The sequence below is a fragment of the Artemia franciscana genome, chromosome 9 (assembly GCF_032884065.1).
Source record: "Artemia franciscana chromosome 9, ASM3288406v1, whole genome shotgun sequence".
Taxonomy (NCBI): domain Eukaryota; kingdom Metazoa; phylum Arthropoda; class Branchiopoda; order Anostraca; family Artemiidae; genus Artemia; species Artemia franciscana.
The window spans coordinates 28,893,569-28,907,530 of NC_088871.1; the positions used below are offsets into that span (position 1 = coordinate 28,893,569).

General features: G+C 34.0%; 1 protein-coding gene across 2 annotated transcripts in view; it reads right to left on the reverse strand.

Moving 5' to 3' along the window:
• Positions 1-13,962, reverse strand: part of LOC136031235 (kinesin-like protein kif7) — an 84,013-nt gene that overhangs the window by 25,650 nt on the left and 44,401 nt on the right. For both annotated transcript variants that reach the window (XM_065710639.1, XM_065710638.1), the window contains exons 10-11: positions 10,542-10,777; positions 2,016-2,249 (exon numbers count right to left, since the gene is read on the reverse strand). In XM_065710639.1, coding sequence (XP_065566711.1) covers positions 2,016-2,249; positions 10,542-10,777 — 470 coding nt within the window. The remainder of the gene's footprint in view (positions 1-2,015; positions 2,250-10,541; positions 10,778-13,962) is intronic.

Genomic DNA, 13,962 nt, shown 5'->3' on the forward strand with positions numbered 1-13,962 from the left:
AGCCTTCTTTATTTTTCCCTTATCCATAGCTACATATAATTTAACATATACATATACTTCATACATACTCTCTACATATACTTTAATGTAGCAGCCTTTGGATTCCATTGTCCAGCCTCTACGGGTTCTACAAAACAATGCATGTTCTATTGATGTTAGTTGTCTTACAATACCAGGATTCAGTGCGGAATACAGACGAGGAGGAAAGGGTACCGCTAGGTTCTGGATTAAGAACTTACACACTTTTGACGGTTTTTGGCCAAATCATGTGGTTCAATTTAAGGTCTTCGGTCCACGACTATGGGACTTGATCTTCTAGAGAGATGTTTCGACTCAGTTGAATTTTTCTGTGATACACAGGAGGATTAGGAATGCACTCATTTGACAACAATATAATAAAATATTAGTGATATTTCTTCGTTTAAGAGGGTAATTAAAGAAATTCGTTTCAATAAGGATGAACTTTAGTTGTTTTTTTGGGCGAAGGGGAGGGGTAAACAAATAACAGAATAAAATAATAATTATGGCCTTTCGGAGTATAAATAGAACATGAATTTGGTTAAAATTGTTCTGTTATAATGTTTGTGGTACCGATTAGGAATTGTGTGGTGAGCTGGCTGTTAGTTTCTTTTTTTTTCTTTTTTTTGTGTATATTTTGCCATCTCTTCGGACAGCTATTGCATAGGGTGGCCACTAAATTATAGTTGTTGTGTTTTTTTTTATCCAGCATTTCTCTCTCTCTCTCTCTCTCAAGTTGCATCCAAAGCTACGGGCTATTGTTGACGGAAAAAACACGTTTAGTCATTGTGCTTCGTAGACTGCACAAAGGATATAGAATCCCACTGATTTTTTCAGATGTAAACTCAACTGACTAAAAGATTCAGATGGAAAATACTACAATCGAAGCAGTTCTAAGCCTTGTGTAGGTCAAAAATGTGCATCACGAACGCCAGCATTCACTATAAAATATTTATACTTTAGCAATTATCCAAATACTTTATAATGTTAATAAACAGACTACCCCAAAGATCAGCAGTAAAACCCGGAAAGGGGGAGACAGTGTGATCCAATCACATTGACCCTTTTATCGGTCCAGCAATATGAATGACATCATAAGGCTGTTGAATAATTCCATTATGAAAAGTAATTCACTGATGTACGGGTGATTGTTGAAACATTAGGTTAATTAATAAAGACATTATTGTCACTACCAGGACTCATTTTAAGAAGAGGTGAGTGTAATGAGTATCTGTTTCAAATACATAGAGTAGTATTCTATTCTGCGTGTATTAAGTCTTTTCGAATACGATGAATTAACTTAGTACATTGTGAATGTTCAGAGTCTTGTTAGAAAATTAAACAATAAATGTGTTATTTTGTCTAATAAGATGGCTCCAATTTAAGAAAAAGCCCCCTCCCCTTGCATAAGACATGCCACGTTTTTGCATAACTGATTTTAGAGAATAAATACATTTTATCTTCACTATTTTTATTTATCGGAAGAATTAATTGGGTTACAAGACCCCAACATTAGGAAAAGACATAGCCATTTTCAAGCAGAATATTCTGAGCATCTGAGCAATTAAAAAATTATCATGTTAGACTATTAGTTAATTACCAATTATATGGGTTGTTAGCTCGAAAACACACAAGAATTCTCCATATATTACATTGCTTCATAAGATAAGGAATATCAAAATATCTTATAATTACAGTCAGCAAAGGTAGTGGTAATCCTTAGAAGAATTTGAAACCGGTGATTACAGTTCCTATCCTAATCAAACTCTACGAGTAACACCATCTACCTTTCTATAGCTTATTGGAGCCAAGGTCAACTAGTGGGTCAATAAATTCAGTCAAAACTCCAAAATAACGTAATAAGCCTAAGTAAACAGGAGAGACTTTAAAATTAGGTTAATATTATGCAGCCAAGCATTATTCTCATTTTGAACGCCTTCGTCGTATGTAATTAGGAAAAAATCATTCATAGAAGGAAGAAATGCTCCAAAGCTTACCTTCATCGTCAGAAGGTTCTGATCCTTCATTGTCTGTACTTCCAAATCGATTTCTTCGAATTACATGAAGCAGGACACACTTTGAATCCTCCATGTTTCGTAGTAGTTTGTTAGTAGTCCATCGAAACTGAGATCGGATCACTTTTAGCCTTTCCTCGATATTCGCTTCAGCATCATCTTGCCTATAATGTGTCGTCTCAGTACTATGTGTACCAGTTGGCTCAGACACCTCTTCTACATAGAAAGAAATAGGAATTGGTTGATTTAATTTAAAGGACTTAATTGAGAGTAAAAAATACATCAAACAGGGGCCATTAAGAATCGAAAAAAAAGAAAAATTAGACAAGTCAGTAATTCGCTTTGAATTACTATTTCTAATTTAACAATAGCTTCTATTAATTCAGAAATTGTTAGCCTTTAACTTTTTTACACTACAATCCTGGTACTAAGTGATAAAAGACCTAACCTGTAATCAGTGGTCAAATGATGGTTCCTCCAGAATCTTTACACAGAGAGTACAAATAAGACTCCTAAATACCAACTGCTTCTTACGAGGACACTATACACCAAATGTTGTTAAATTATACAATAATATATTTTACGTCTTAATAGGTGGCTATATCTCTCAAAAATCTTGCAAGTTCAATCTTATATTCAGCTTCACCAAGGTTTTCTACTGCTCAGGATGTTATAAAGAAATATAAATGCGAGGTTTTTACTAGCCATTTGCAATTTTGAGGTTTTAAGCCGAGATTCTCAGTTCTAGTGAGAAAAGAATCTAATTTTTGTAGAGGAAGGGGGAGGGCCAAAGATTTGAGATTACGTGTTTAAAAAGTAAATCAGTTTACCAATTCAGTATTCATTTTTTCAATGAACAATTAAAGAGCTAAATAATAATATACAACTTATGCTTTCACAAGGGATATTTGAGGAACACTCAACACACAGTTGCGATATGAGATTAAAGCATGATAAATAATTCAATTTTAATGTTTGTGTTCTGCCAAAACTACCATTTTATAACTCTCAAGATATGAGATATCAAATTAAATAAAGATATAAAATCAAAGCAATTAAACAAACAAACGTTTCAACTCTCTGCGTACTTGGAGAGTTACCTATGTGAAAAACCAATTTCTGGTTACATTTAACTAATTTATTTGAACTAGATTGCTCTTTATTACAGTGTTATAAAACATTGTTAATAATTAAGTTGAAATAGCACATTATTATTTATTGACTATTTTGTGGTTCACTGGATAGCAGCTTTGAATATCAGAGTACGGTAGAAATTTCTAGCGGGTCTGAAATTTGATATTTGACTTCTTATTTTTTTAAGTTAGTTAGCCAGTTCTGAAGTTTGGAATGAGCAAGTTCAAGAAAGGGGACTTGGCGTTGGCAAAATTCAGAAATTACCCGCTTTGGCCAGTAAGAATTGTAGACGTTAATACCCAATCAGAAAAAGCATCAAAATTTCTAGTTTTCTGTTATGGATCCCATGGTCTTCAGACAGTCTTAGAAGTAAATTTAGTTCTCTATGCGGAAAAGTCTAAAGAAGCATCACATAAAACAGAACGGAGCGTTAACAAGCATTTCAGGAGCTGGAGATTTTCCCGGATATCTACTTACAGTATTTAAAAAAAGCTCCCTCCGCTCAAACTGGCTCAAATTCTGAAAAATCATCGGTAGCTGTTCTTGTTGAAAAGTTAGTTTCTACGGAACAAGAGTTAGCACAAACAAAGCAAACTATGCTCAAGGACATCGAGAAATTAGTCACAGAAAAGGTAGCACAAGAAAATAGTATCAACCCAGGTACTGCTGAACAGATAATATCCCAAGTTTATGATGGATTATCAGTCGAATACAATAGAAAATTTGGTAAGATTGGCAAAGTACTTAAGGGGTTAAGAGCTCGAATAGAGTCGCTGGAAAATCGTATTGCAAAAATGGAAGATAGACTTGACGAGTATCAACAAAAAGCCCAGCTTGATTCCCTTGTATTCGTAGGGGTCAAACAGGCCCCTGGTGTTGACCTTAAAGTAACAATGCACAATATTATAAAGGACAAGATAGGCTTGAGTGCTCTTATGAGTGATCAAATTCTTTCTATGCAACGTTTTCGTTTACCCAACCCTACAGCTCAGATTAGTGATGAAAGTTGAGTTGCCCCTGTGATTGTCAAATTTTTTAACAAAGATGTTGCGCATACTGTCTTTATAGCGAAGTCTAATCTAGCGAAATCTGGTGTTTTTGTGAATGAATATCTCACGAAGCAGCGCAAGATTATCCTGGACAGTGCTAGAGATAAGTTCGGAGCAAAGAACGTCTGGTCAGACCAAGGCCGTATTTTTGCTCGCCTACCAGGTGAAGCTTCTTCTAGGAGGCTTCGGAAGGTTGAAGACACCTTCTAGATTAGTATCTTATTTATTTCTCGTTTGTAGTACTTATTTGCTTGTTGTTTTGTCTTCGTTGTTTGATCTTTTTTTGTGAATTATCCTGCTTATTTTCTTTTACGGTTTTTGTTTTTGATTTGTCTCGTTGGCCACTCTCCCCCCTCCCCTTATGGAGAACCTGATTTTTTTTTATTGTTATCATTATTATTCCACCTGTCCCCGTATTGCAAACAAAATTATTCATATAGGTTAACTTTGCGTTTATAATGATTCGCAAACTGATTATTTACGTATTATATGTCTGATCAGTTGAATGGCGTGAATCAGTTGCGTCAGTTTGAATCTGAGCCTTTTCGACTGAAAGATATAGTTCGCGATGGAATAGCAAATGATTATTTTGCAATTGATTTTGATTGCCAGAGATCGAGTAAATATATTCCAGTTACGTCGTCGTCATGGGAAAAAAGTGAGAATATTCTTAGTGTATGCCATTGGAATTGTCATCTAATTTCAAGTTATAATGATATCTTGCATTTGCTAGATCTGACTAATAGCTATTTTGATGTTATTGGTTTTTGCGAGACTTTTTTGACTTCTGAGCATTTTCTGCCTTCTTTTCAATTTCCAGGTTACCAATTATTTGTGAAAAACCATGAGCTGATGGCAAGGGGAGGTCTAGCATTCCTGGTGAAAAATGGGATACTTTGCCGTCAAAGAAGGGATGTTGATGTTTGGATAGAGGGTAAGGTTAAATATCTTACTCTTGAACTGTCTATTTAATTCAAAAAAATTTATTGTAAGTGAGGTTTATAAACCACTAAGCGCTCATTTGGAGGATTTCACGGAAGGATTTGAAATATTAATGAGAGCTGCGGTATCAAGCCAGTTGGATTTTATTTGTATGTGAGATTTTAATTTTGATTTGTATGATTTACATGCTATTAATCTTGATTTTTTAAATTTGATGGTTTCAAACGATTTTTATTTCCCCTTGTTGGGGTCCCGATAAGTATAACTAGTCATTCAGCAACTACAATAGATAACATTTTTGTTAGTTCGAAGTACCTGAAATCTAGTGCTGCTGATGTTCTGGTATTCCCATGTTCGGATCATCTCCCAATTGTAGCTTCTGTGCCACTAGTAAATGCCAAGGAGAAAAAGGTAGAAAAAAAGCAAATGCGGCAATTAAGGAAGCAGAATATTGAAAACCTTGCTGAGGAACTTAGTAAGGTGTCATGGAAACCAGTTTTTGATGAGACAGACGATGCATCCCATGCATTTGATATTTTTATGAATATTCTCCAGCCCATATATGATAAAACACGTCCACTAAAATTGTCTAATATCTTCATTTTTTCCACAGAGTTGAGGAATACAAGGGAATCACCGAGAAAGCCGTGAGTTACATCGGAACTTATTCAGATGATTAAGAAGAGGAATCAACTGTATCAGTCTTTTTTAGATTGGCAAAGTGCTGATATGTTTGAAGAGTTAAAAAAAAATAAGAAATCAAGTGAATACTTTACGAAGATCTTGTGTCAAGAGTTATTATGCATTGAAACTTGGGGAAACAAAGGGGGACTCAAGGGGAACATGGAAGGTTTTGAGAGAAGTGATGGGTAGTGACAACAAGAAAAACACGCCATCTTCACTAATTGTGGATGAAAAAGTCTACGAAGGCAAGCAGAGCATTGTGAATCACTTTGATGCCTACTTCTCGACGATCGGTGAAGTGGTTGAAACGGAAGACCAGCCACTGAGTCAAGGAACAAGTGAGGAAGCTTTCATTGATGATAGAGGCCCGGGACTAAAAATGGAGGCTGAAGAAACGAATATGCAGGAGTTGAAAGAAATTGTAAATAGTATTAAGTCAAACTCTTCAGGTAGTGACGGTATAAGCCTTAAGACATTGAAGCTTATTATGGTTTATCTCCTACCATGCCTTCTTTACTTGATTAATTTATCACTGAAATCGGGAGAATTCCCGCAAAAGCTTAAAGATGCGCAAGTGATTCCTCTTCACAAAAGTGGCTCAATGACTGATCTGACTAACTGGAGACCGATTTCTCTGCTGTCGGTTTTCTCGAAGCTGTACGAAAAAGTTATGAATAAAAAGCTTTATGCACATTTAACAAAACATGGTTTTTTAAGTGATTAAATTAAAAAAAACTAATTTTTTTAGCTGAAAGTAAGGAGTGACATTAAAACTTAAAACGAACAGAAATTACTCCGTATTTGAAATGAGTTGTCCCCTCCACAATCCCTCGCTCTTTACGCTAAAGCTTTGAATTGTTTTAAAAAGTAGAATTGTGGCAAAGAGTCAAACTTTAGCGTAAAGAGCGAGGGATTGCGGAGGGGACAACTCATTTCAAATACGGAGTAATTTCTGTTCGTTTTAAGTTTTGTCACTCCTTACTTTCAGCTAAAAAAATTAGTTTTTTTTAATTTAATTTCTGAACGTTTTTGAATTAATGCATGTTTGGTTTTGGCTCTCCGCACATAAATTATTAAAATGAAATTTGTATATTAATTCTTTTTTGGCTAAATGGCTTTCTCTTAGTTTTGATCAGACGATTTTGAGAAATAAGGGGTGGAGAAGGAGGCCTAGTTGCCCTCCAATTTTTTGGTTACTTAAAAAGGTAACTAGAACTTTTAATTTTTAACGAATGTTTTTATTAGTAAAAAATATACGTAACTTAAGAATTAACTTACGTAACAAACTTTCATAAACTTATATTTTTATTATGTATACGAGGAGGTTTGTACCCTCGTTAATACCTCTCTTTTTACACTAAATCGTAAGTTTTGTCCCAATTCTTTAAGAATGACCCCTGAATCAGAAAGGCCGTAGAATAAATAGTTGAAATTACTAAAAATACTTTAGCATAAAGAGCGAGGTATTTATCTCCTCCTAAATACCTCGCTCTTTATGCTAAAGTATTTTTAGAACCCCTCATATGCGTAATAATCTCTGTTCGTTTTAAGTTTCAGTGCTACTTCTTCCTTTCATTTGAAAAAACGTTTTCATGTTTATTTTTCATTGTTTTCTTATAGTAATGCTAGAGAATCCTGCGCCCTTGTCATTGAATTTTTCTTCCCCCATGACAGATTCCTCCAAGGAAAGATCCTCCAACATAGCCCCCTCTCCTCAGCCCCACCCCCAAACAAAATAAAATCCCCCTGAAAACGTCTGTACACTTCCCAATAACCATTACTTAATGTAAACACTGGTCAAAGTTTGTAACTTGCAGCCCCTCCCCCAGGGATTGTGGGGGAGTAAGTCATCCCCAAAGACATAGTTATTATGGTTTTCGACTATGCTGAACAAAATGGCTATCTCAAAATTTTGATCCGTTGACTTTGGGAAAAAAATGAGCGTGGGAGGGTCACTTAAAAAGGGCACTAGAACTTTTCATTTCCGTTAGAATGAGCTCTCTTGCGACATTCTAGGACCACTTGGTCGATACGATGACCCCTGGGGAAAAGAAAAAAAAAACAAACAAATAAACATGCACCCGTGATTTGTCTTCTGGCAAAAAATACAAAATTCCACATTTTTGTGGATAGGAGCTTGAAACTTCTACAGTAGGGTTCTCTGACACGCTGAATCTGATGGTGTCATTTGCGTTAAGATCTTACGACTTTTAGGGGGTGTTTCCCCCTATTTTCCTAAATAAGACAAATTTTCTCAGGCTCGTTACTTTTGATAGGTAAGACTAAACTTGATCGAACTTATATATTTAAAATCAGCATTAAAATGCGATTCTTTTGATGTAGCTATTGATATCAAAATTCAATTTTTTAGAGTTTTGGTTACTATTGAGCTGGGTCGCTCCTTACTACAGTTCGTTACCACGAACTGTTTGATAGTCAGTTCGGATTCAGGAAAGGACATTCTACTGTTCATGCTATGCAGCATTTTCTTGATTTTCTGAATAAATCAATGGAAAATGGTGAAATGACTTTATCGGTTTTTATAGATTTTAAAAAAGCGTTTGACACGGTTGATTTTGAAATTTTAATTGATAGGCTAAGGTCACTTGGAGTTACAGGTAGTATTTTAAAGTGGTTTGAATCTTATTTGATAGGGAGGTCGATGCGTGTATGTTTTGATGATGTTATATCTAATAAATTTTTTATAAGTTGTGGTGTTCCGCAAGGTTCTGTTTTGGGTCCTTTATTATATCTTGTATATGTAGATACTATGCGGTTTTATGTTCTGGGTGTTGTTAATACTTCTTTCGCTGATGACATGGTATTTTCAGCTACTACAAGAAATGCTGATGATCTTGTGGAGAAAATTAATCAAGCTTTAAGTCATCTTTTATTTTTTACAAAGATTAGCCGTTTATCAGTGAATGTTTTAAAAACTCATTTTATATTATTTAGTAGGAAAGGAAGTCCAGTTAATTTAAATAGAAAAATATTTATTTGTAACAGGCCATTGAAACAAGTAGCTGTGGTGAAATACCTTGGTTTCCACCTTGATCAAAATCTGAATTGGAAAGCACATGGTGATCAGGTGGCAGCTAGGGTATCTAGAGGGCTTGGACTGATTCGGCGTCGGAGAAATCAGTTACCTCGTTCTGGCCTTTTAACTCTTTATCATTCTATTGTCATGCCTTATATTTCTTATGGTTGTGTGATATAGGCTGGTGGATTTTATACAAATTTTAAACGTGTTCAGGTTTTACAAAATGAAGTTATTAGACTACAAGGAAATTGTGTCCATGGTGAAAATGATACAGTTAGTTTTTATAGGAAACTCATGATCTTTACTGTTAGCCAACTTCATGATTATCAACTTGCTATATTTGTATTTCACAGTATTTATGGTTTGTCCCCTGAAATTTTTCTTCAAATATTTTTAAGGAATTCTTCATACCACAGTTATGAGACTAGAAATATGGATGATTTGGTATATGAGTTTCGCAGCTCTCAGAGGGGAAGTTTTGGTCCCAAGTTTGCTGGACCAGTAGTGTGGAATTCTTTACCAATGAGTATAAGGTTGTCTGAAAATGTTAGCCAGTTTAAGAGTAGACTGAAGAACCACCTTCTGGGAAGAAAATAAGTAAATAATTTAAATGGGATGGCTTATTGACTCGTTTTTTTTTAAGTATGATTTTTTTTTCCTTTCTTTCTCTTCTTATTCTTTGTTTTCCTGTTGTTTTCTTTTTCCCACTTTTTTGTTTCATTTCGTTTCATTTTTTTTCTGAATGTTGTCGGTATTGGTGCTCATTAATGTTTATCAACCACTACTAACAAGTCTTTGACTTTCTAAAGTGGTAGATGTGGTTTTTTGTATATTGATGATATGTATAATAAAAAGTGTGTCTCTCTCTCTCTAAAAAAAAACAAAAAAAAAAAAAAAACTAATATTAACTTTACTATAATGAAATTTTGCGTTTTTATTTCAATCTTGTCAGCAAAACTCAAATTAAGTGAGAAAGTCTGCTATTTTCCAAGCAATAGCGATCAATTCCGGGTGTCATCTCACATGTTAATTTGAGTTAAATTGGGAAACAGAGAACGAAAAGAAATTGGTAATCAAGTTTGTTGCATTTAGTGTGTACATCTTGAATTATGAAAAGACATCATGAATTCGGCTATTACCTAAAACAGGAAAGAAAATGAAACTGGCGACCGCTGCCTCAGAACTAAGAGATACAGTTTCCTTACAAAATGTGACGAGAGCTTTACAGAAGTGGACAATTCATCCAAAAATACTACAAATTGGTTAATTTATAATATCAGAATAAGAAAAAATCACAAAAAAGCTTAAACTATTATAGGCACTTGGAAATTAGAGCTTTCATTCAAAACTACCACTTTCACTCGGGTTCTATTCAACATTTTCTGTTGGAAATCTTCATTCATCATTTGTCTCAACTAAAGACAGAAATCATTTTTCAGTTTACTTCTGTAATAAAACACATCTTAGGAGGGAGTAGGGATATCAGGAATATTTTTTGGGGAGACGGAGGACAGAGACACAAACAAATGAAAAGTATCAAGCAATGTTTTCCGAATTTTGGGGCATGGGGTTCTTCTGACCATTTTTTGGTGGCGGGGATCGCCACCAGGGTTGATATATTAACAACAATCACTTGCTTGAAAAATACTGAAAGCTCACCGATAACGTCCAGAGATTTCGCTTCAATCTCGTCTGATATAGACAAACGATCAATAGAACCACTTCCATAGCCAAGGTCAGGGGCTAAACATTCTTCGCATTCCTGTTTCAAACAAAGCCAAGCTTCAGCTCTATTTCTATATTCTCGAGAACATAAATCATCCATGGATAAGTCATTCAAGAGATCTTGAGCGCTCTTAATTAAAACCATCATTTGGCTAACGGCAAACTGAAGTCTTGAAAAGAAATTATTAGAAAGGGTAAAAAATCAGTACTGTCAATGTGTTTCAAGGTATTTAAGAGTTCACTTGAAAGTTTATGCTCATATCTAAATGATTTTTATGTGTTGATAACGCCATAGTTGTTAATGTTTTATTAATTGATCTTTATTTTTTATGTTAAGTTTCACGTTTATATTTAGTTTCGTTTCTGGTTCTTTTTTTTTCAATTATCCCACGAGTATCGCATATTTTTGTATGATCTGAGTTATAAACAAATTATTAAGAAATAGCTAGTCGGACAGCATAACTGAGAGTTTTTCTTTATTTTATTTTTTGCAATAAAACTAAACTAGGAAATATAGTTATTACCCGAGAAAGCTTCTTATTACAATTAATATTAATTTTAAATTTGAATATTAATAGTTTTTGTAGCCATTACCCATAGTTTTCGCACAATCCTTGCAATAAACTTTTTTTTTTCTTTTTTTTTTTACAAAATATGGCAGTTTTAGATTACTATTTTTTTCATTATTGTATAGGAATATTTTCTGATACAACTCTGTCGTCTAAACTTAGAAAGTTACCCAATCTTTTCTATCACTTGTAGTTTTCAGCAAATAATTATTTACTGCTAAATTTCTGGCATTCCCAACAAAACTTCTAAAATTATAGAAATTAGTGAAGTCCCATTGCCTTTTTGAATTGAGTATACACAATTATGGTATAACTGTAAATGTTTGTTTTTCGAGCAACAAGTTTTAGTTTTGACTTCAACAATACTGACAGTAAATTAAAACCAGTTCATGATGTGGATGAAAAAACCAATAAAATTAAAAAAGAAATATTTTTAAAACTTTTCGTATAATAGATTAGTTAAGCTTTAATGTAGTTAGATTTGTCCTAGCACCCGCAAATTTTTGCGTAGTATTTTAGTTTCTGAAATTATTGTTGATTTTGGTGCTTCAAAAACAAATTAAAAAAATAAACAAAATATTGCTAATAATCCGTGAGCACAAGAAAAACTTCGAAAAGATTTTGAAATACATTTTCATTAAAACTTATTAAAACTTTTTAAAACCATGAAAAAAATTGAATTTGTTTTAAACACCAAAATTAGTCAAAAACACACCAAACATAATAAAGGCTCATTTATAATTATATTTATTTAACGCTAAGATTTAGATGCTAGTAATATTCAGCTAGTCCAGGTTTTAGCTAACATCAGTTCTTTTCATATTAAGATTGATCTGATTGGCTATTTTAGGCCAGTAAGTTAAATTAATGTTCAACATTACCTAAATCTTATTGCAAATACATCTGACGTCAGATAAAATCTCGGTTTTAGCTGAAGCTCGCCTTTCAAGGCCTCGTTGAACAACGTGTTGCTTCTTATCTTAAGAATATGATTTAAGTTTACTTTTGCGATACAGATAAATGTAAGAAAACAGGGTTCCCGGCTTAAAGCTCCCTAAGTCGATTTTTGTTCAAAAGCATCTATTATAAAAAACAAAAAGGTATATCTGAAACTTTCTGGGGGTGTGAGACAGATTCTTATAGTGAACTCTTAGCATTAATAAGGCTTTGAAACATTGTTGTGAGTTATTTTGTGTGTTATTTTTGACACAATTTCCTGTACTGGAAAGGACAGGTTGGGAACTATAGAAAGGGCATCATTAAAAGCTCCATGATCAAAAACCCTAACTGGTTGTTTGAGGTTCCCCTCTTAAATACTTCTCCTCTTTAGCCCCCTTAGTAAGGAAAAACCGAAAAATATGTTTTGAATGAAATAGACAAATGAAAAACAATAATTTAACCTTATTTCGGAATAATAACTGTTATCTATGCTTATCTTAAAAGCAGAAGTTGATCACGAAAAAGTTTTTCAGGAAGCAGAAAAGAGGTCGAAACGCAGAGCACGTCTCTTTTTCCTTCTTTGTTTATCCAGCACTAACAGGATCCTGGAACATCGTAGAAATCTCCCTAAGAGCTCATTTGAAAGCTAAAATGCTGTGTATAAATTCGTCTTGATATTGCCATCCTAAAATACCATACATCCCGAAAAATGAAAACGTTTAGTGTCATTCCTAACGTATAAGGGCTTGGAACTGAAAGGGCTTTGGAACATCCGTTGGTCGAAAACCCTTCACCAGATATTTCCAATCTCCCTCTTGAATACCTTCCCTCCAATTCCCCTTATTAATTGAAAATTTAAAGGCAAGTTTAAAAAAATAACACTGCCAAGTGGAAAAAATGTCACTGGAACTTAACTCAGGAATAATAATTGTTTTGTATGATTATCTTATTTTTTTTTTATATCAAACGTTTTTTCTTTTGGAACCGAAGCAGTGCACCACTGAAATGTCCATTGGCTTGAAACCCTTCACCAGGTAACTCCCCTTCAAGTCCCCCCAACTCTGTTAGTTTAATACACTTAAAACTACAAAAACATTAACCGGAACGGAGAGCAGTGCTGGTAAATCTGGGTATATAAATAATAAAACATAACATAAGTAAAACAATATCTCTTGTCACAAAAACAGTAAAAAAAACAGGTTTTGAAAAAAAACTGCCGAGTGAAAAAAAAGTCATTAAACTTGATTCATGAATAATATTTTGTTTTTATGTTTATCTTGAAAATAAAGCCTAATTACAAAAACTTTTTCGGAAATTTTTGAACCGAGATTGAAGCCCCTTGAAAATGGCTGCAGACCAAAATGAAAATTGCACCGCTCTTCATGTTCAAAAATTTTTTAAGCAGAGGTTTACAATACGACATATCAGGGTTGATTTACAATGTATCGTCTTCATATTGAAGATACAGCCTTCTTGCGTTAAAAATAATGTTTAAATACGATACACAAAGAACGTATAGAATCACTCTCGGCGCTGTATTTTATCACATAAAACACTAACAATCTAAATGTTACTTTCGATCTTGGATGGCACCAATTTTTGTTTTAATTTTGTTATTTTACTTTTGCAATTTCTGCAGTGTGTCTGTCAAAATGTTTTTCAGAAGCTTCAATGTTTGTGTAGAAGTTTTTTCCAACTTTCTTCGAGTGGTTCCGGGAGAGACCAATCTGAAAAGCTTTGATAGAAGACGGTATCCGGCTATGACACAAAATAAAGAGTAAAGGAAAAGAGAAGAAAGGAAAACTGACACGTCATTTCTCTTCCAAGTCAAACAAGGCAGCTTTGTC